This window comes from Oryza brachyantha, chromosome 6 (assembly GCF_000231095.2).
Source record: "Oryza brachyantha chromosome 6, ObraRS2, whole genome shotgun sequence".
NCBI lineage: Eukaryota > Viridiplantae > Streptophyta > Magnoliopsida > Poales > Poaceae > Oryza > Oryza brachyantha.
In genome coordinates this window covers 8,523,850-8,547,038 of record NC_023168.2, presented here as the reverse complement: position 1 = coordinate 8,547,038, position 23,189 = coordinate 8,523,850, and the positions used below count along the sequence as shown (strand labels likewise).

At 39.5% G+C, this 23,189-nt stretch overlaps 2 protein-coding genes across 3 annotated transcripts; one reads left to right on the top strand and one right to left on the bottom strand.

Annotated features, from left to right (window-relative positions):
* The first annotated feature begins 461 nt into the window (after positions 1–461).
* LOC121054752 (uncharacterized GPI-anchored protein At4g28100-like) lies at positions 462–4,640 on the top strand. 2 transcript variants are annotated; one of them, XM_040525332.1, is made up of 2 exons: positions 462–1,215; positions 4,096–4,640. In XM_040525332.1, the coding sequence occupies exons 1-2, from the start codon at positions 502–504 to the stop codon at positions 4,447–4,449; spliced, it is 1,068 nt and encodes a 355-aa protein (XP_040381266.1). In that variant the 5' UTR covers positions 462–501; the 3' UTR covers positions 4,450–4,640. The 2 variants fall into 2 exon arrangements, with proteins under 2 accessions (XP_040381266.1, XP_040381267.1); XM_040525333.1 differs by having other exon boundaries at positions 462–1,219; positions 4,112–4,640.
* A 14,855-nt stretch (positions 4,641–19,495) lies between these two features.
* Positions 19,496–21,879, bottom strand: LOC102711814 (protein MOTHER of FT and TFL1 homolog 1). Its single transcript, XM_006656924.3, has 4 exons — positions 21,598–21,879; positions 21,370–21,431; positions 21,176–21,216; positions 19,496–19,956 (listed from the first exon to the last, which is right to left on the bottom strand). The coding sequence occupies exons 1-4, from the start codon at positions 21,790–21,792 to the stop codon at positions 19,724–19,726; spliced, it is 531 nt and encodes a 176-aa protein (XP_006656987.2). The 5' UTR covers positions 21,793–21,879; the 3' UTR covers positions 19,496–19,723.
* Between the last annotated feature and the right edge of the window lie 1,310 nt (positions 21,880–23,189).

Sequence of the window (23,189 nt, the reverse complement as noted above, 5' to 3'; positions counted from 1 at the left end):
GTCTAATAATTCTCGAATCTATCCTATGGATACGGTTGGGTCCGGTGTAGGTGACATGCAATCTGGATATTGGCAAAAACCTAACTGATCTAGTACGATATAATTGCTTTCCAATTCGGTAACACCATACGTATATGTATAGTTTATGGATATCCCTAGTACAAGTATTTCACACTTATACTTATGTTTATAATTAAAATTTAAATTTTAAACTTTTAATTTGAGTTGATTTTAGCGGTTTTTCTCATAAGTCATTTATTTTTTAGTTTTTACTTTTAGACCCAAAATCCTTTATATACAACTTTTATTTATAAATTATTTTCACTTTTAAAAATATATTTTAGCTTTTTTCCTAAATAATACCAAACAATAAGCCCAAAACATCACTCACTTTTTCACGCACAAAGCCCATATATACGACCATTCCTCAAGGGTCCATTTTTTTTCCGTTCTATCTCTGTCAATCTTCCCCCTCGCAAGCCAAGCACCTGTGCGCCAACGATGCGGAACCTCCACTGCGCTCTCGTCGTGCTCGCCGTCGCCGCCCACCTCCTGCCACCGGCGCTATCGTTGCCTGCAATGCCGGACCCGGCGTCACTCGAACCGTCGCTGCTCTTCCCGTCGTCCGCTGCCTCGCCGGCGCAGCCCGCCGCGGCGTCCACCACGATCCCTGCCTTCCCGGAGCAGTCCGAGGCCGCCGCCGCCACCGCCGTCTGCCAGCTCACCCCGTCCCCACCGCTCCTCCCGGCCGTCCTCGCCTCCTGCAACGCCGGCGGTGGCGGCGGCTCGCTCCCGCCCCGGCTGCGGTGCTGCCCCGCGCTGGCCGCGTGGCTGTACGCCGCGTACGCGCCCACCGCGCTGCTGGCGGCACCAGGCGGCGGCGGCGGCGCGCCCTGGGCGGCGCACTCGACGGCGGAGGCCGCCGAGGCGGCGGCCGTCGTGGACCTGCCGGTGCTTCCGGACGACGCGGAGGAGTGCGCGGGCTCCGCGGAGCGCGCGCTGCTGGCGGCGGGGGCGTCGCTGCCGCCGCCGGCGCCGTCGCAGGTGGGCGGCAACGTGACGACGGCGTGCGACGTGCCGTTCTGCTACTGCCGGGTGAGGCTGAGGCGGCCGGCGTGCGCGGCGCCGGCGGGCAGGGCGGCGAGGAGGCTGGAGAGGGAGTGCTCGCGGCCGGGGCTCGCCGGCTGCTCCAGGTGTCTCCGGGCGCTGAACAAGGTGAGCCTCGACACGTTCAGCTTCTCTCCTTGGATGCTTTTTTCGGCGCAGTGGATTAGGTGCACGCACGTTTGATGAACCGCTATCACATTGCTAATTAAATTCATGTAGTCTTCAGATCATAGAACCATTTCATCCTTGGTTTTATTTTTCTTTCTTTTCTTTTCTGTTTTCAAAGGAATAACTCATTTATTACCTTTAAAGATTTCAATGAGCACGACATGAAAGATTTCAGTGACTGATGGTATCAAAGTACTGCGCAGTACAGTATCAAACCAATGCATTAACTTTATGGAAAGTAATTAAGCAGCACAGTACAATGTTATACATTGGAAAATTTATGAGTATCGAAATTTTGTGAAGATGTTTTGTTGTATATTATTTTACTCCATTTATATCATATTATAGACTACTTTACGTTTATGCAGAGTGAAACCTCTCTAAATTTGACAAATTTTATAAAAAAATTTAACTATATTTTCAACATGAAATAAATATATTATAAAAATATATTCAATTTCGTTTTAATGAAACTAATTTGATGATGTGAATATTAGTACGTTCTTTTTATAAATTTGTTGCATCATCTTGAAACGTTCACGAAATCACAAATGTACATAGTATTTACAGTATTATTGTACATTCAATGTCGTTTTTCTACTTTGTACCAAATATATGAAACTTAGAAGAGCATAATGTAATTCGGCAAAACGATTCAGTTTGATCTCTTATAGTTGTAATTTTACATTTTTATATTTTCTAGAAAGAACTAATTATATGAAATTTATAAAATCATAGCGGCATTTTATTAAATAAGCTGGATTTTGTAGTTATGTGGGAGTGAAAAAACTTATAGTACGTCGGTCGAAATAGAAAAAATAGTTTACGTGAAGGACAGGCAATGTATATGTATCCATAAGAACAGCCAAATAGACGGTCCCAGAATTAATTGACAGCCAACAAAAAGTGCAGGAAAATGTCAATCCAGGTTCACAGGTTCCCAATAGTACGTTTCAAGAGGACCCCCGGTAATTATTAACCAAAGTGTAAATAAACCAGCTGCCGTGCCCTGCATGCAAGTCGATCTAGAAGAGTTTGATCTCAGGCTTTCTGAACATAGTTCTGAGCTGTATAGTGAATTAGTGATGCGCATTCAGACATTCAGAGTAGAGCGACATATACAGCCATACAATACAGGCAACTCTGTATGCACTCATGGAGTAGTGATGTGTACCTTAGGCCTTAGCTACTCTCTACCAAAGTTCCATTCCTTTATTCTTCTGTGGTTCTTCCTGCCTTTTCTTGGGGTGATGTGATAATGCTAGTCTGGCCTTTGCAATCTTTGTAGACTTGGCTCACCTGGATTTTGGTGCACACATACATAGTACAACTATTTTTAGTGAGAGATCCGGGCCGGATGGGTAGGGCCTGGAGCATGATTTGGTTCTGAACACCATGCCCCGGCTTTATTTCACCACTTTCACTTTGGCTTCCCAGGACTCGATGCCATTGTTTGCCACCTCTCTCTCTCTCTCTCAGCCTTGTTCATGCTTTTCTTCACCTCAAAAGCATCCACTTCCCATACCACCGAATCAATGGCTTTACGACCCAAGCTTTGCCACACACTGGGTGCTATCAACTTCCACTTTTACCATCACATACATCTCTCTTTGTTTTCTTGACAAAGAGATAGATAGAGAGAGAGAGAGAGAGAGTTTCAGACGGGCCTCCTGAACAATGGTGATCTTTTTCTTTTCTTGATGAGTCTGAGAGAGAAGGGATAGTATTGCTTACTGACGAACGGATGGACTCTACACTGGATCCTGTTTGCCTTCATATATACATATATATACCGTGGTATGCCAATTTATACATGCCATGCGCGGGTCACATGAGCTTGGAGAGTTCCCAGAGAAGACGTGCCAGTGGAGTCAGATCATGTGACGCCATGTCGCTCGCACGCATGCGTTCTCATGCCATGCCATGTCATGCGCCAATCGATCTGGCAAGCACGATCCAAACGCCAGCGATGCAGAGGCCCCTCCCGTTTTGTCTCTTGTCTCAGCTGGAATCTTTCTAATTTTTATCATGAAATGGATTTTTATCACTCAGTTAGAAATCCACATTTTTTTTTCTTATATGTTCTCTACATACAGTTATTTAAAAAAAAGATAGATTAAGACGAGATTTATTACTGTACTAGTAACCTGTAAGTTAAAATGTATCTTCTAAATGAACAAATTGAACTATATGTGTACATTCGTAGGTAAATTTGTTATTTTTGTTACAGTCGGTAGAAGTTAAATTTAACTCTTTTCCTCTAATAGCTTCATTGAGATTAGGTTGGCATAGAAACGGTGTATATGAACACGGTAAACTTCAGAGTTTTTACTGGGTTAACGCACATTATTTACTACTACCTCGGTACTATAGCTACCATTAGCTTCTCCATGGGTTCTGATTTTGCTTACTGAGAGTTGTTATTATTATTGTTAGAGTAAAGTATATATCCGGTCCTTAAACTTGTGGCGCAGTACCACTTAGGTTCATAAACTTAGGTTCATAAACTTAGAAAATGCACGTTTAGGCCCACGAATTTCTTTAATGTCTAAATTATGGACCTGGATGGTACATTAAAACTAATTTATGGACCTGGATGGTACATTAAAACAACTTCATGGACCTAACGTGTATTTTGTAAGTTTATAGATCTAAGTTATATCGCGCCATAAGTTTAAATACCGTCCATTTACTCTACTTTTACTCTTATTGTCAATAACATGTAGTTTCTGAATGGATTGTAAGTCTTGTTAGGTTAACTTATTTTGTTTCTGGGATAAAAGCTAACCAACCATTCCATTGCTATGTTTGACGCTGTAGCTGACGAACACGGCAGCCGGTCGGAACGCCACGTCAGCGGCCAACAGCAACAAGGCGAAGCACGTCCCCGGCGGCGGACACGAGCGCGACTGCCAGCTCATGGGCCTGACGTGGCTGCTCCACCGGAACGCTACGCGGCACGGCGCGGCGGCCACGGCGGTGATCCGGGCCCTCATGGCCGCCGACGAGACGGGCGCCGGGCACGCCACGTGCTCGCTCCCCGCCGAAGACCTGCCGCTCGCCGTCGCCTCTTCGGAGATCAGCGGTGCCTCCACCGTCGCCGCCGGCGAGCTCGGGCGCCTCCTACGCGTCGTGCTTGCTGCCGCTTTCGCTCTCGTGTTGCTGCCGCAGTAGCAGTACTAGAATCTGATCAGTAAAACTTAATTACTGGTAGCTAGTTAATCTAATCCTTTTGTGTGAGATCTGTGTCGAGCTTTTTCGTTAGTTCTTCAAATTGTAGGAATTTGCACACTTTGTTGATGTAATTATGTGCTGTCCTGGAGCTAGCTAGATAATCTGACTGATCAGTACCATGCATGCATCTCCATTAATTTATTGATTCCACGAAAACTGCAGCTTCAGGTAAACCGTTAATTAATTAGGAAGTTTCAGTTTGGTATTCAGAATGTGTGTAGCCTATATATTCTGATTTCACCGATGAGTACTAAATTTTGTTGCATTTGGATTAGAATGAAAATGTTTGAAATACAGTTTAGAGAATCCAATGAAAATGTCGAAAGTAACTTGGATTAGAATGCTTGCTGCGTCGATTGACACTGTTGCATTTGGGGTCAAGTGTGTCGCATAACTTGTTGGGTTATGATTCATTCATGGATGCACGCAGAATACAAGTGGCAGTGACACCAATGGATTGGATTATTTATTTGTTCAACGTTTCAGAAAATATGTTGCCTAAAAAAACATTTGTTCTGGTGTATTGCTGAGATCACTTGGTTTAAGCTTTTCATTAAGTTTATTTCTTAAAATACTTAAATTTTCCCGTGTAATTAAATATATAATTAGCATTAATGATTTGCTCAACAATTTAAATTAATCAGAGCCACCAATTTGTTTTTGTGTGATCTACTTCACTAGCAAATGGGAGTGGCAGGGCCAAATTAAGGCAAATTGGAAGGGGTCAGCTTGTACGATACTCACATGATAGCTAGATCAGTAGAGCCAGAAGATGAACTGCAAAGAATCTCTATTTACCAATGTACGGTACGTAGCCAGGGTCGTAAATAGTGGATACGTAAATACTCCATGTTATTAAATCTAGACGTATATATATATAAATTACATACATTTATCAATTGATAAATTTAGATAAGACTAAAAAGTTTTATAATATAAAACGGAGATGATAATGGATAATGGGATACGTAGTAGCGAGCTAGTATCTGTTTAGTGGAATCTAGATTCCCTGCACTGTGATAGGCCTGTGCGTGACTAAAAATTCTTTTTACCCCAGATGCATCGTTATTACTAGTAATTATCAAAAGCTGGTTGCAGCATACAATCTGAGGTGCATTATTGTACTAGACTAGTTCTGTACAACCAACCTTGACACTGACACCAATGATAGAGAGACCTCTCTTCTTTTTTAAGGCCCAATGACATCATTGTTTCGCTGATTTCTGCTTAAGCTAAGTAGCTTTCAATGATCCTGTGAATTCTCCCTTACTATCTCTCCCTCACGACTAGTTGTGGCGGCAGGGGTGGACCGGCGCGGTGGCTGGCAGCTCGACGCGATGATTGGAGCGACCGCATGCTGGGGAGGAGGTGGCTCGATGGACGGGCGCAACGCTGCGATAGCGGGGCCGAGGCTCGATGGCGTGGTGGTTGGACGGCGGTGAGTACGTCTCTTTCTTTCTTCTGCGCGTGGTTCCTCGGGCGTGTTGGGGCCTGTCTGGTCTAGAAGAGAAGACTTGGTCATTGAAGCAAGTGAACCTGAAGCTTAGGGTTTCTTTCCTAATTCTATGTTGTTCCTTGATGTGGGATATCCGGATATAGGGTATCCCAGGTATCATACGTATCCTTATAGAAAAAGCGGTCACGCATTGTAAATAAAGATGTAAAGATAGATTTTGGACGGTAACTAGCTAGGTATATTGTAAGAATTAGGTTTATTACGTCTAAATTTCCTTGGCTAGTCAGATATAAGTTAGATATACTTAGTCTTATCATATTAGATTTCTATTTGTAACCCTGTTCCTCAGTATACAAGAGCAGACAAGGGATCCCTAAGGAATCACAGAATAGCAGATTGTGTAACACCTTGTTTGGGATTTGTTTTCCACCTCGTAGCATAACATTAGCAGGAGTAGAGCATTATCATATATACTGAGAGTCTGAACCTGTGTAACCGTTGTTTTCTGCATACCATTGATTTGCTTCTCACATGTCACCCCCAATTTTTACTACCGATCTAGATTATCAACAGTTGACTTTGACACTAACAATTTCTCCTTCAACCAAATTGGAAATCCATTTACACCACTTTCATGAAAATCCTTTATTCCATAAAGTTTGTTGAATGAACTGTCATTTGACTTTGTCATAAGCTTTTCCAAAGTTAATATTGAATATATTTCCAAGGTTACTGATATGAAAAATCATCGGTAACGGGTAAACCCCCGTTATGGAAATGATATATCCGTAATAGGTCAGGATTACGAAAATGATATATTTATAACGTGTCATGATTACGAACCATAACGGAACGATAGTCTCATTCCCAATGGTTTAGCAAGGGATGGCTCTTTCTAGTGGAAGGACATTTTACAATTCTATGGAATCTTCCGGGCAATAGAAAAAACCAGTGGTAGGTTCGGGGCAGTCAATTCTGTTTTGAGAAGACTTATGGGGTGATAATATGATGGCACTAAAATATTCCTGATTATATTCTTATGCCAGTCATAGGCTTGATTCAATCTCAGTGTATCTCTTCCGATCACCTGAAGAACAGTTTGTTTTGCCATTGTCAGCGCAGGCCTTTGACGAGTACCAGCAATTGCAACAGGATATTCAAAGTTTACATTTGACTGTGGGAAATGACAACTGGTCTCATATATGGAAATTGGACAAATACTCCTCACAGAAATTCTACAAGCTCAATTTTCTCTCAATAACTCCTCCTACACTAAAATGGATATGGGACAGCCAATTGAATATGAAGATAAAGGTTTTTGGCTGGTTATTTTTTATAGACATATTGAACACGAAAGATTTACTGGATAGGAAAAAGATGATTCCGCCGGCTGGTAATGCCTTCTGCTTTAACTTTCAATCTTCAGTTCGGGAGACAAGAGAGCACTTATTCTTGCCTTATGGTTTTAGTCTGAGCTGTTGGCAATCTCTTCGATGGTCTTGGCCTTTGAATATGGATTTTCATTAAATGATTCAAATCAACAGAAATTCCTTTCCATCACAATGTTCCATGGAACTTTTCTTGCTAGCTGCTTGGAATATTTAGAAGGAGAGAAATGAATTGAATTTTCAAAACATTAGTCCTTCTCTGCGGTCTTGGCATGGAGAGCAAATTTGAAAGAGGATGTTAATCTACATTTAATTAGGCTAAAGGAAACTCACCATACGATTGTTCAATCATGGATTGACTTATTGTAATCTCTTTTAAACTTTCTTCTTTATTAATAAAAATATACCATGGGTGCCTCCCTCACTGTCTTTTGATAAAAAAAAATGATATATCTATAATGGGTCATGATTACGAACCATGATGGAAATGATATATCTGTAACAGGTTATAATTATGAGCCGTTACGGAAATAGTTCTAATTTTACTACATCCGGAACCATCTCCCCATCTATTCATCATATATATATGAAAGTTCAGGATTTAAACTCAAAACCTCGACCTCTACAAACACACGCTCTAACCATCTCACCTACAAAGCACTTTTGATTGCTTCTTCCGTTTTATTCTTTTGGCTATTAATTTTCAAATGATATAATGCATATTTGAATCTCTATATGATCTTAAATTAAAAAATTCTCAACTACAAAATTGGAGTTCTCGATGAGATCTATAACTTTCATATAGGAATCTTCTTCATCAAAGGTCATTTAAAAATTTTAACTATTTGTATTCAAAATATATTCAAATAATTATAACATATATTTGGCCAACAAAAAATTTTAAATGAAAATATAGTCTATTATAAGTTGTAGAGAAACTCAATATCTACAACTTTGATATAGAGCATATCTTCATCGGATGACATTTGAAAAAATTCAAAATATATGTATTTCAAATATATCCAATCAATGAGAAATTCAAATCTAGACATGTAAACATTATGAAATGAAAAAATTTACTACAAAGTTGTACACCTAACCAAGATCTACGCTTTCTCTATAGAGCATATATTTATTCGACACTGTTTTTTAAATTCAAAACTTAGTTTTTCAAAATAGATCTAATGTTCTGTAACACATATTTGAGCATATAAATAATCTTAAATAAGAATAATCTCAATTACAAGGTTGTAGATCTTACCAAAATCTACCAGTTTTCTATTAGACATATATCCATCCGGAACAATTTTAAAAGCGAAAATTGTCATTTTAATGGGTATTTGCTTATCCGTAACGGGTCGTAACTGCCGACCGTTACGGATAAGGTTAGTTTCCATAACAGGCTATAATTATGATCAGTTACAGATAAGGTTAGTTATCCATAACGGTTCATTCTACGACACCCGTTACCGATATATTGCTATTTGTAATGGTCCATAATTAAGACCCATTAAAATATATCCATAACGGTCTATAATTAAGACCCGTTACCGATACGTTCTTATCCGTAACAAGTCATGGTTTTATCTCGTTACATATCATCCGTAACGGTCCATAAGTACGACCCGTTACAGATAACCTTATATCCGTAACGGGTCATTTCTAGCGACCATATTTGAAACTGGTTGTATTCTAAGCTGTTACGGATACTAGTGTGTAAACATATTAGTGCCAACTTCTATAAAGATTTTAAAGTTGACGTTCAACAAGCAGTGGGCCTATATTATTTGATTTGTTTTGCATAGGTTTTTCTTTCTTTTGCAGTAACACGATGATCCCAAAGTTTACTCTATAAAGGGGTAAAGTTTTGCATTGGCTTTTCTTTAGACTAGGGCTGCTTTTTTTTAAGTTCCAACCACATGCGTGCAGTTCTTTGAAAGACCACAAAACCCGTTCCGAGTTATATATCAATATTTGACATAAAAATATAACCAGTACAGAGTTTGATTTGATGGACGAATATTTTACTTTCCAACAAAAGAATCCATGCTCGCTCGATCGATTATATATTCTTCAATGACGTGTCCATAACTCCATATATATCTTATTTTTCGTCGGAGTGAAATTATTGAAAAGCGATACGAATATTTCACTTTTTTCTCCGACAAAACAAACCACGCATGTCTATCTTTCATAAACACGTGTCATACCTCCTGTCTCACCGGAGCCAAAATTATTAGGTAGGGGTAGCAAGCAAGGTCTCACTTTATATTAGCTGCTGTCCTGGGTACCGATAGCGTGGCATTTCATGGTTTGACAGTGCAGAAAAGTGGCCATATACATCAAGAAAAAAAAAAGGAATGAATGACAAGAAAAGTAAGCATGCATGTAGATGGAGAATCTGTGCTTCCTAGGTTGAGACTGATATCACCTCTGTCACCTTTAATTTGTACGCGCGTGAATAAGTGATAGATAGTAGTTCGTATGCATCCTGAGTGGCCATTCATATTACATGCATAAAAGATGAGCGCACTTGTGTGTCCAATAAAATATACTCCATCCGTTTCACAATATAAAACTTTTTATATTTGGAGAGAAACTCTATATTGGATGTTCTCCCTCCATCCTCTAAAGAAATATAGAGGATGACATATATAGATGATCTGCTGGAGTACAAAGCCTTCATCCTCCAAAGAAATATGGAGGATAACATATATGGATGATCTGTTGGAGTACAAAGAGATATGGAGGAAGTAACTATTTTAGATGATCATCCAGATAAAGATATGGATGACCAAATTTAAATGATCTGTTGGGGATGCTCTTATATGTGTGCTTTTTGCTAGACTTGTCAAGATCTAAGATAGCTAGCATGATAGCTAGTCTCTTCGAGATGATCTTATTGGAGATAAATTATGATTCAAAATGGTCGCTTATTCAAAATGACGATATATTTGCATCATTTATTATTGTAACTACAAGTATTTAAGATTTACCATGTTTATAGAAGACCGAGAAATATTAACAAATACGATGATAGTCAGAGTTAAATAGTTTGATTTATTCCTCATGTTTAAAATGTGGATAGGGAGTTTGATATCCTATATTGAAATTTTAATATAAAGAGATCTCAAGATAGCGGTATCATATTTCCAATATAAAATTGGATCTCTATTGATATTTGCACTAACAAATATACCAAAATCTAAATGAAATTCTTAACAAACAATAAAATCACCCCTATGGTACGTATGTATAAAGATGCTTTCCTTTACTGTTGCATCATTTGTGGTTGCTAAAGTTTCGTTATCTAACTGCCTAGCTCCATTAAATTAAGGATGTTTACCGAACTTGGCCACCTGTCTGGGAGACGAAGAATCAACGGTGAGAGTGACAGATACCTTATGATCAGGAAGAACCCAATGAATCAGCAACGACTGTGAGCATCCAATTCCAACAGCCACTATTTCTGGTCCCTTTTCTATTCAGATAAGGTGCTTTTCTTGCCATAGCCTTCAATTGCTCATTCGAACTACATATATCTATATGTGCATGCCCCCATCAGATTATAGCTTCTCTCAACCTATAGGCATCTTGGCATTAGTGTTAATTAGTCAGATCAATCTTTGTCTGACATGATTATGAAGTTAGGTTGTCGTCCAAGCACTTTGATGTGTCATAAGTCATAGACAGCTTTACTTAACTCCCCTGAGTGCTTTCATATCGAGCATGCACAACTGAATTTATGATGAATACTGATGAAAGATATGTAAATTAAGTTTGTTTTTAAACTGCACGCGTGTTGAGAGACAAAGTGATCGAGATGGAGCAATATTTACAGCCTCGATTTAGACAAAGTTCCTGAGTGTCATTTCACCCTTTTGTTAGAGGGATGAAAAGATGAGAATCGAATGTTATGGTTCTATCCATTTATATATAGATCTGAGATAGAGCCCACCTCAACAGCTTGCTGGATTCATATTGATCTCCAGGAAATGCCGATGGCATTTTCATAGTGCATTATTAGCTAGGTTCAAAGAAGCTGCTGATCTTGTACCGAATACACTAGGGAAATTGCCACACCACTAGGGAGCAAATAACAAACCAGTAATTAATTAACTTTAGGCATAATTACTCGAAGGATAACCGCATACTTGTGCACGGTAATTCAAATTTGATATACACTAAATACTTACTTTACAGGAAACAATGCTTTTACGGTAGGTTGATCAATTTATTTCTTTTCTTTATTTGCTTTTGTTGTCATCATCCAATGGATTTGAGCCATTCAATTTTAGGCAGCTGATATGGGTTGTCGAATTTATCCAGTGGGTAAAAGAAGTTGGTACGTTATTATAGTATAGAGAGATAAAATACTTATACTCCGGAAATTGCAACAAGGGTGTAGAAGGCCGGGGGAAAAGGAAAATGAGGGGAAGTGAAGCAAGAGGCTCTTCATCTAGCTGTTGGTTATGACCGGTAATGTTACAGCCAAAGATGCAACTGCAACTAATATGAATCCATTGGTAACGTCAGTAATGGAGTCTGCTCTGAGGCCTACTGGCTATTCCGGAATATCTACCTCATCATTTCCAACAAAGCAATGAGCTGTGGACGACTTGCAAAATAAAATAGTGTTTGACATCATTGACTTTTAAAACTACGTTTGATTATTTATTTATTCTTTTAATTTACCGTGATTTGTTTATCATTATTATTGCCGTATATACGTCGATGATTAACCTAGTTACCGTGATTATCAGGGGTAAAGCAGGCTATGTGGACGACATGCACACATCTTTGTGGGCATTGATGAGAAGCAACATCAGGCAAGAACAACGCTCAGGGGCAAGATAACTGAAAAAAAAACAAAAAATTGTATTACTCTATATCATATTATAATATGTTTGGGTCTTTTCAAGATTCATCCATAGATTAGTATGTGTTTTTTATCATTGATATGAGAACCAGGGTCCCCACACCTAGCGATGTCTGAGAAGGGCCTCCCAAACGGTTCTCAGTAGGTGGAGGGGTCGGGCTGCCCTGACCCCCCTCAATAGACAAGCGGGCGTAGGCTTGCACAAGGCAAGTGGGTCCTCGTTTATCCTCTTACATGTATGTTGAGGTCGTGGTAAAATGGTCGGTATACACAGGGTGCAATTAATTCCCTCCATATCTGACATCGGCCTGACATAGAAGACCGCTAGAACCTATCCGGTCATTGCATTAATGGGACACATGTGTCTGCCGTCAATAGGAGGTCTGACGCATGTCCTCTTCTATCTCCTTCCATGGTATTGTGGTATCCCCATGTGATGTTAAAAAAAGGGCCTTTCCTAGGAAGGGGGGAGAGAAAAAGGGAGATCAATCAACAAGTTCATACAAACACCACAAGAATAGGGTTTACGCCCCTGAGTGGCCTGAATCTGGATACTTATTCGCATCTATTCTTGCTCACCACTAGAAAATTCATTCCACAATTCCTCTTGATTTTCTTGATCGCACATCCATTGGGCTAAACCCTATAAGGGGGTCTCTCTCCAATATTTTATATAGATTCATTAACATTCATATAAAACTAGGGAGCACAAACAATGAAGACATCACTCCTATGCTGTTATGAAGGTTAAGTTACTCGAGCTTGTGCACCACAATTGAATTTAGAAGTGAGCTTGTTTTTAAGTGTTTTATTGTGTAATTTGGAGAATAGATATATACCGAATGATTTTATTACATTTAGGAATCAAGAATACGACGTGAGAGCACTTGAAGATGGGCGAAGATGCGGAAAAGGTTGTTGTCAACTTGGGGCCCGATTCAATTCGTGCTCAAGTGCACCTCAAAGTCTAGGAGCAACCCATAAATAAAACAATCATTCAGGTCTCATCCAAACTCTGCTTTCCATTTTATACCTATAGATGGAATGCTGACAAGACCAACTTTCCAATTGATCTGGGCCCACTTCAAAATTTGTTTAGTATCAACCGAAATTGTCAAAACAAGATTGCATTTAGATTTTAGTAGGGATATGCGTCACCATTTTTTGGGCCTTTGGTGAGTGTATCGAGTTGGAATTTAATAGGGAGGTGCCCGGGGACCTTGGCTGACCCTAGGGTATTTATATTCAGTAGTCATCATAGAGTTAGTTATGGAATTTGCTTAGATTTAATTATGTCACTGAACAGTGACGTGATTCATTGGTTTGTGAGTCCCCAACTTGAGAGATTAATCACTTATCTGCTATTGAGTTGCAATCTTCTAAGTTCTTGTTTGTGTTCTACGACTTGCAATTAGGGATTAGTCAATTATAGATTACAAAGAATTATTTAACCATCAGTATGCAATTCTTCAAAACCATACTGAGAGAGCAATTTTGGTTCTTAAGAAGTGATTTTCAATTCTAAAAGTGCGAACACATCATACCATAGAGAATCAAGTTAAGATTCCAGCAACAACAGTTGTATTTCACAACATCATTATCATTAGATGATTAAATGGTCACGACGGGTAGTTGGATCATCAAACTGTTTATATTGAAGAAGAAAACTATGTTGATCTTCCAAATAAAAAGATATATCCCAATAATGTGGACTCAATTGATGTGAATAATCTCAGGGATCATAAAGGCAAGAAAATGTGGTCTGACTATATTAGTTAGATAATTATGTTTTTAGAATAATGCTTATGTGTACTGCATAATTGTATTGCTATACTTTCTTTCTCTCTAGTATATATTGATTCACTTTCTTTCTCTCTCTACTATATATTATTGTACTTTGTGTGTCTATGCTATATAAATATTCATAGAAATTGTAGCCATCTCGAGGGAAGGTGCAAGAGAATAGTGAAATTCAGTATTAGAGAAAGGACTTGTCGATATACCTCATGACCATAATCTACTAAGATTTAGTGCTCAAAATGCTTAGATTACCGAGGGATGGATAAGTATCACCTCCAAGTTCAATGAAAACTTTACACACATTTATTTCACGAAACAACAAATCCAAGAAAATGAAATGGGGCTCAAGGGAAACTATAAAATTATAAAAAATGCATGAAAAGAAAGTGGAGTTGGATGTAATGATTCACTTTTTATGATTGTTGCTGAACTAGCAATTTGGGATAGGATACTTTAGTTTAGATGCTTTATCACTTGAAATAATAATAGAGTAAATTATCATTTTATCATACTAACTAATTTCTATGTTAAATTAATTAGGCTCATCCAAAGGTCAAGAAGTTTCGCTCTAAACCATTACCATTTTTCAATCTTTTGTCCTTAATGTATGAAGGTCATTGAACTTTACAATTTCATCTCTACCTTTTTTATTTCAAACAGGGAGTATTGCAACAGGTGATTTATGTTTTACATCAACTCAAGAAATAGGTCATTCAATTGATCAAAATATGGGAACGACGTAACAGGTTTTAAGTCTAGATGAGTTGTGTCGACGATTTGGATGTCGGCAATATATATGGGGTGGCTAGCGAGGCATAAAGATCGATGGTTAGAATGAAGACACAGGGTTACCCAGGTTCAGGCTCTCGACTAGCGATTGTATTGGATTGTGGACAGATCAACTAGAAGATAGCCGATCTGAATATGCCGTCTCTCTCAGCCTCTCCATGAGGGGTGCCCTTATCCTTATATAGTGGGGTATAAGACTTACAGATAGAGTCCTAATCGGATAAGACCAAGATTTATCCCAATTCGGTTACAACTTAGATCTATTATGTGCGCCATACAATCCGACAGTAACCAAACTTCGGTTGATACCATACAGATATAATCTCTTTCCTATTTGGTACCGCTACGACTGTATGTATACATGTAGTCTACAGATACCTCTAGTGCAGGTTTTCCATAAGTTGACAAACCCATTTTTAAATATCGGTGTGTAGGATAATTCAAGTAAAAACATGTCAAATGAGGCACAAGAGAGTTCAACACCAAACTAATCAGCAGAAAAAAAAGGTGAGGTTGGAAAAAAGCGAAACCAAAATCAACTAGCATTCGTACTCGATGACTACTTAGAATTCAAAAAAATAGAGTAGTCAAAAACGGCAGTGGATAAAATAGTTGAGACATCATGACATGAGATTGATACTTCTATCTCGAAGTGTATTGCTACTGTAGAATCGATCCAATAGTAAACGGATGAAAAAAGGCAAAGGCTCTCAAACTCTTTTGGTGTCCACTTAATAGGGAAATATTCATGAACACAAGCATCCCTAGCGTGCGCCCGTGCTCCTGATATGGATAAGTAGTTAAATTGTTGAATAGAAGGTATGTTGTTTTTGTTTCAGATATGGTCCTTTCAAAAATTTAAAGCAAACTTGAATTCATGTTGATCTGTTTGATTAATGGCATGATCACCAGCAGATTTAAGCTAATCTTGTGCATGATCGTGTGGTTTGGACTTGCATGTTTTGCAGTTGTTCTGTTATATTAGACATTACAATCTGATGTTTGCACTTGATTGTGTGTGTGTTTTTTTTAACAAATTCCAGTGGAGCATGTGGGAGAGAACTTTAAATGTGGCAGTATCTGTTGGATTTGATATTTATTTGATTAATTCCATGACGTTTGTGTGGTTTTTAAGTCATATTACTGTTGATCTCTTTGGCATTTAATATTTAGGTCTTTATAGGATCTTCTGATATAATGGATTGATTGCATTTAAAGATGGATAAAATTGTTGAGAACTCCATGGACAAATGTGGCAGAATGTTTCAGTGAGAGGCTACTGCACATTAACAAATTATGAGCTAATAGGAGCCAGAATGTACTACTTTAAATAAAATTGCTAGTAGTTTCATTTGTTGGAATTCAGCTATATCTTGTCAAATTAATAAGAGTTAGTTTATATGTGAGTTAGTTTAATCTAGTCTTGCAAATAAAAGTTTAATACAAGCATATACATTGCAGTTAGTTTACTATAGAGTACTAGTTTACTATAGTATGCATTGCAACTACTTTGAAAACTGCAATTACTAGTTTACCGAAGGGTGAATGAAGTACTGTACTTCTGTTTTGAGATGGTTATACTATAAATGAGAAGCATTGAATATTGAATCGTGTATAACGTTCTTATGTTTGCAGTTGTACAAGTATTTGTTTATGGAAAACATTTGGAAGGTTCAAGACTCTATGATCTTGTATGGATGAATGGATGCCATCAATACTGGAATTTGACTTTTGAGACTTTGTTATCAATATTTTCCCATAGATTCCTGTTGTGACTTTACGTCACGGACACAAACGTATATGTAATAAAGTCGAATACTAGTTGCACATACAGAATGAATTCAAGTGTAGAAAATACTCAAATACCTCGACACTATGCATTTCATTAAACTTAGCCTTTACAGAGTATGAGTAAGTGTTTTTATAGTCCGGAGATCCCCTTGTACATATACCAGAATACACTGGAGTGGTCTAGTAGGATACAAGGGTATTAGCGTAATGTCTCTAGCTTCTTGGGACCACTCTGCCAACTGTCATTAGCACTTGAGTGCTGGTCCCCAGGCATCTTGTAGGAATATTCATGAGAGTCGTAATCGACAACCTTTATCTTGTCCTATTTGAGTCTTCCCTTAAATGGTCATGATCTTCGGGCATAAAGACATTTTTGTAGTTTCCATATTATAATATGCACTTGAGGAATATTGTCCTAACATGCTCCCAAGGCATATTATTTCAACATGCCCCTAAGGCATATTGTCCCAACATGCTTCTGAGGCATATACAACCACATTGGTCTAGAAGCAGCATAACCTACCTGAGTGAGCATGTACACTGAATCATGCATATACACCAAAGAATGTATGTACACCCGAGCGTGCATATACGCTAGGATGTGTATATGCATCTCGATCAACTTTGCTAGCTCAGGCAAATTGGGGCAAAGTGACTGTGTACCAATGTTAAAGGTATACAATCTGTCCACTTCGCACATACATCTGAATATGCTCTTAAGGCATATACATCGGATCACGCATATGCATTGAAAGATGCACATACATCGGAATATGCATATACACCGTAATTTATAACTAGCAAGTAGAATATTCCAACATGCTACTAGATACAATACCCCCAACATGCTACTAGTTAGAATACTCCAATATGTCATTAGTTAGAATACTCTAACATGCTACTTCAACATGCTTAGATAACTAGAATACTCCAACATGCTACTCAAACGCTTAGGCAAATAGGGGTAAGGTAGCCATGTACCAACAGTTTCAAAAACCAAACTTGCATGCTCAGTCCTATCAACTTGTATTACTGGCCAACTGTCGAAGTATCACTATTTATGTACTTATTACGTAAATTTGAGATTACCTTTTTCATCTTGGTAGATTGATGATAAGAGATGCAGTATGGTTTGTAGTTCTACATGTGTCGATGCATGTATCATTCCATTTTTTCTAAATTTTACATATATTATTTTTTTGATTTTTTTAGTTTCTTTAGAAATTTTCTTTATTTTATTTTTAAAATAGTTGATAGGTCAAAGCTTCCAAACGATGAGCCAGCCTTTGACATGTATGTGCATGCAAGTGAGTGGGCTAGGAATTTTTCTCGTTTCCAAGCTAAGGCTAGGAAATCTCTTCCAAGTAAATGGAAGGGGAGCGTATGCCACCTCAAAAAACCTCCTAGGGGAATATTTTTTAGGTTTTTCCCCATCCCTTCCAAATGATAGGACTGCCGAGCGTCTCCTAAAACCACTACAATAGCCTTCTTTCTTGTGTGATGTCTAGAGAAGAAGTCATTGAATTTACAAGCACATAATGATTTATTTTATAAATAAATCATGATATTAACCATGCAATCTATCATACCCATATCGTACAATCTATACATGTAAACTAGACAGTAAAACATGAACATGTCGCATATAAAAACATCATGAACACTTACCTAGTTTTGGTTTGGTTCTAGAGCTATTATGGATGATCAACGAACACTCACACAACACGCTATCCAAAAACCTTATATTTTGGTCGATTTAAAGATAGTTGCGTCTACGCAAGGATGAAGACCCAAATTTTGGTAGACCATTTATATGCATGTCACGTACACATCCTTCACGAGGCGAGGCGAGTGTCGCGCGTGTTACTCTTGTTCTCTCCACCACAAATATCTCAAATGGTTAAGACATCATCTCTCCGTAAAAAAGCATATCTCTCTTAGAATAAACAAGATGGTACTAAACTTACTCACATGTTGTCTCATGAGCTGGACTTTTATGATTTTACAAAGAAAAAAATCTTCGTATGGGTCTTAGCCCATATATTAATTTCAGCAGAAGAAGGGAAGTACTCCCTCTATTTTTTTTTTATTTGACGTCGTTGACTTTTTGATTTACGTTTGACCTTTCGTCATATTCAAAAATTTTATCTAAATATACAAAATTATAAATCATACTTAAAGTTACTCTAGTAATAAACCAAATTATAACAAAATAGTCAATAATTATATAAATTTTTTTAATAAGACAAATGATCAAACGTAGATAAAAAAGTAACAACTTCAAAAATAAATCGGAGGAAGAAGTAATATCTCTAATAATCACTCATGTACTAGTGACGTAGAGGATGCAACTGTGCGGTGATCCGATCGTCGGCGTGTCCCCGAAGTGATCGCCGGCGTTCAAACCCTGCAAGGAGGCGATGTCCCTCGCCACCTAGGAACCATCCTTCGAAGCTCCTCCAACGTCGTTGGTGAATGGTGATCGGTTGTTATGTTGTAGTGTTGATTCAGTGAAACCATGGAAGCAATAGTCAGCTTTGCTCAGGGTGATCAGCCCTTCTATTAAACCGTGCTGATCATTGCGAGTGAAAACAAAATTAAGAAGTTTCACGTTAACCAGGGACGGATTTAAGGGGGCTAACGTGGCTCTAGCACCCCTACACAGTGGATTCCCTAGAGAAAATAGAGGAGAAGGGAAAGAAGAGGGAGGAAGAAGAAGAGGAGGACTGACGTGCTGGATTTCTCGTGAAAAATAGAGAAGAGAAGAAAGAACTGGGAGAAAGAAGAAGAGGAGGACTGAAGGTAGAAGAAGGTAAACAGCGCCCTCCAACTTTTCAGCTTCCTCCAACTTTCGGATTCTAGATCCACCACATTTACCGTCCGGACCTAATTAAGAGATGGAACGGACACGCGAGCGTGTGATTTCTCTCTCGCTGGGAGATTATTTCCTAGCAACAACAAACCATAATGATCACCACGAACATCAATTAAATACCGGAAAGTAATTAACAATCCATTGATTACACAAGGACGAGCAGATGGATGCATGGTGCAATGATATATGGATTAATTATGCGTTGGCTTTCCACGGCGAGGGGCCGGCGGCGGCGGCTAGTAGTGGCGGCGGCGGTTGGCGGGCTCCTTCTGGGCGTTGAAATAGGTGGCGGCGACGGGGAGCCCCAGACCGTGGCGGTCGGCGAAGGCGCGTGTGCTGAACCTGGCGCGCGCCGCGTCGGCGTCCGGCGGCGGCGCCGCCACCCGCGCCTTCTGCCGGAACAGCACCAGCACGTAGCGGTGGATCCCCACCGGCGGCTTCGGCCCCATGTACGGCACCACCACCTCCCCTGCACACCAACCATATATCCATCAGTTAATTATCCAACAATCAGTTCTAATTAACGATAAGAGAGACGATAGATCGATCGCTGTCACAAGAATCAATCGAACCAACTCCACTACCACTATAGCTAGCTAGCTCTTCTGAGAGATCGATCGATAAAGATCATGATTTAAATTGTCAGCATCCTCACTTGACTAGCTATACAAAGTAACCAAACTTAACAGTGAATAATCACCATGGGTAGGATAAACGAACGACGACGAGTCCTTGGCCAAGCTTCCAAGGGTCGTCAGATGTAAAAGATGATGCCAGATCACACCAATCACCAACTCGTAAAAAGGAGAGGCCCTTTTCTTTTTATCTTCGGAGCAAAAACAACCTCACGCTCTCTTTGGTTTTGCTTATGCCTATATACCTAAATTTAAATTATCAACCTAACTGATTTTAAATTTTTTTTATTTTTTTAGCATTGTTTTTATATCAATAAGAATGTGTACTTAAAAGTTCTTTGCATATAAAATCTAATCAATCACCTGCCAAGTAGGTAATTACTGTGCTTGTTGTTTAACTAGTTCATCCATCGATGTGAGGTGACCGGACGGCGACGGTGACGTCCAGCCACCGCCGTCGCCTGATTGATAGCTAGGCTCTGTGTATAGCTACAGCCGGGCGACACGTGGCGGTGCGGAGTGGGAGGTGGGGCTTGCACGTGTACCTCCGGCGGGTCCCACCCGCCGCCACGTGTTGCACGCCGGCGGCAGACAGGTGCGCTCTCCCGGCTGGCACCTACTACTGCAGCTTAGCCGACGCCGACGGACGCGGGCACCACAGCTCGTCGCCGGCCGGTTGCTACTGCGTATATATGCTACACTAACAGTACGCTAGCTCCTCTGTTTTATGCATGCCCAGATCATCAGTGTCACCATTTGCAAACCGTCGATTAGTTTATCCTGGGTACCAATAGCCTCCCTAGACCTAAAAGTAATTTATAAATAATTGGATTTTTTTTTAACATTTTGGTGTGTAATTTTTTATAGCTTCCTATGTTTTCTCACGTTTTTATGTAATTACCAAGGTATGTTTTATTTTGGGTTCTTTCCTACGTCAGATATTTTCTGTACAAAATCCAAAATACGGAATATGTAAACACTGTAAAAGATGTCCATATGTGGATACAGGCCGGAAGTAGTAATGGTGAACCTGTTAAGCTTGATTACTATTACCTTGAGAAGGATCTGTTCCACCTGGTATGTTAACCACCAGCCTGGTCCAAAAAGATCATGTATGAGCCCACATTAAGAAACATCAAAGACTGATTCATAACATGACCAGTGCAAAATTAAAAGAGCTGCAGCATGATGTGCCAGAGAGAAAATGTATGCATGTGGTGAACAAAATTAACCGGATGGGTAATTACCAGTGAAGCCACTCTCTCATGCTCGGTTCGCTCGGGCTCGGAGCATCTGGATCAGTCATGACCTAGCCACGTACGCACAGAGACATCACATACTGTGTATCAAACACCCAGATCAACAGCAGTAATTACGCATGCCTTATGACAGATTAAAGAGAGATTAACCGGAGTAACTTGTAACAATTTCTGCCTAGCTATATATGTGGCTGTGTGCGTTGCGTTGTGATGTACCAGGGTGAAGAGCTCGCTGGCCCTGCCGGCGATCTGCACGGCCGGCGGCGCGGCGGCGACGGACGGCTTGAGCTCGCAGCCGTTGGTGAGGTCCTTGGTCCCGAACCGCACCGACATGGCCGTCGCCGGCACGAACATGTCCACCACGTCGCCGATCACCCTGCCGACCACGAGCGGGTCCACATGAGACGCCATGGCTGCCTAGCTAGCTAGAGCTTGGTTGCCTCTCTGATTCTGCACTGGACCTGACAGAGATCGACTGGCAAAGTAGCAAGCTTAGATTGAGGAGAGAGGGGGCGGAGGAGCTAAGCAGTATTTATAAGTGGAAGGAGGGGCAAGCTTAGATGGTGGAAGGATGACATGGACATTCTTGTTGGTGGTGGCCATGGTCATACAGATCTCATGGTGATGATAAGCATGTGTGTTTGGAGATTGTGTGGGGATTAATGCATGTCTGCTTGATTTATATATTTGTCTTTTATAAAAAACTAAACGATATATTTATAAACAAAAAATAATTATAAATAAAAAAATTAATATACATATTCTCAGCGATCTAAAAGCTAAGATAAGAAAATAAACTTCGGTAAAAAAAAGATAAAATTAACTTTCAATTTAAGATTAAATTTTGGCATATGAATTAAGTAAAAGCGAGAAAAGGTACATGTCTGCTTGATTTGTTTGCCTTGTAGCTACTGGTTTGATTAATTAATCTCTTGTTTCATTGTAAAGTTAATTGGTGTGCTCGATGAGATTAATCTCTTGTTTAATTAATCTCTTGCTTAGCTTAGCTTAGTTGCCTAGCTCGATGCTGCGCATGTTGCGAGAGGGGCTTTGGTTGTTCAACACGTGTGAGGAAGGACGCTTTGTATTCTGGTCAAGACATTTGGTTCGCAGCCTATCTTTTCTCTCGCCTCCTTTCGTCTCCTTTTTGTGCTAAAACTGCGTATATGGTTTGGAATTATACTGTGTAATGATCTCTTAATCTGTGAACTGTGCATCCGTTGTCAACTAAAGCTACCGTTGTATGCTTTTTTTTGTTTCCTTCTAAGAAAAGCTTTTGCATGTTCAAAACAAAACGGCAGAGTTATTTCGACTATTTCCGTTTGCTGTAGCTAGAGTGCGGAAAATATATAGCATATGTCAGTTAAAGAATTCTTTTTTTTTCCTAAATACCCTTTAAGCTACGTTGGCTTAATTATTTGCAACAAACTATTTTGTCGTTGCGTATGCCAGCGTGAGGCATTAAACACTTCTTTTGCTGGACAATCAACCATGGCAAGAGTTGTTTAGGCTAGCACGATTAGTTTGAGAGATAACTATATTGAAACTGCAGTTTTTAATGAGAATATTGGTCAGCTAAATACCGAGTAAAACCTTTTTAAGCAAATTGAGTCTTCCAAAGTAAGTTGAAATGGTGGTATGGTTGAATAGTTTTATATTGGTTCTGATAGAACAAGTGGTATAATATATAAATAGAAAAACTCCTCACAGCTTCATATTCCATCTAACTCCTTACACGTAAGTTTTTAGGGTGAGAAAGATCTTTTACAATCCAAAAATTGATATAAGAGCCTATCTAGTTTAATATA

Bases quoted from the DNA above. Each gene is read 5' to 3' on its own strand.
- LOC121054752 (XM_040525332.1), top strand. From the start codon at position 502: ATGCGGAACCTCCACTGCGCTCTCGTCGTGCTCGCCGTCGCCGCCCAC. The intron at 1,216-4,095 runs GTGAGCCTCGAC...TTGACGCTGTAG, and splicing joins GTCTCCGGGCGCTGAACAAG to CTGACGAACACGGCAGCCGG.
- LOC102711814 (XM_006656924.3), bottom strand. From the start codon at position 21,792: ATGGCGTCTCATGTGGACCCGCTCGTGGTCGGCAGGGTGATCGGCGAC. The intron at 21,432-21,597 runs GTACATCACAAC...GTACGTGGCTAG, and splicing joins CCAGCGAGCTCTTCACCCTG to GTCATGACTGATCCAGATGC. The intron at 21,217-21,369 runs GTAATTACCCAT...TTTTTGGACCAG, and splicing joins ATGAGAGAGTGGCTTCACTG to GCTGGTGGTTAACATACCAG.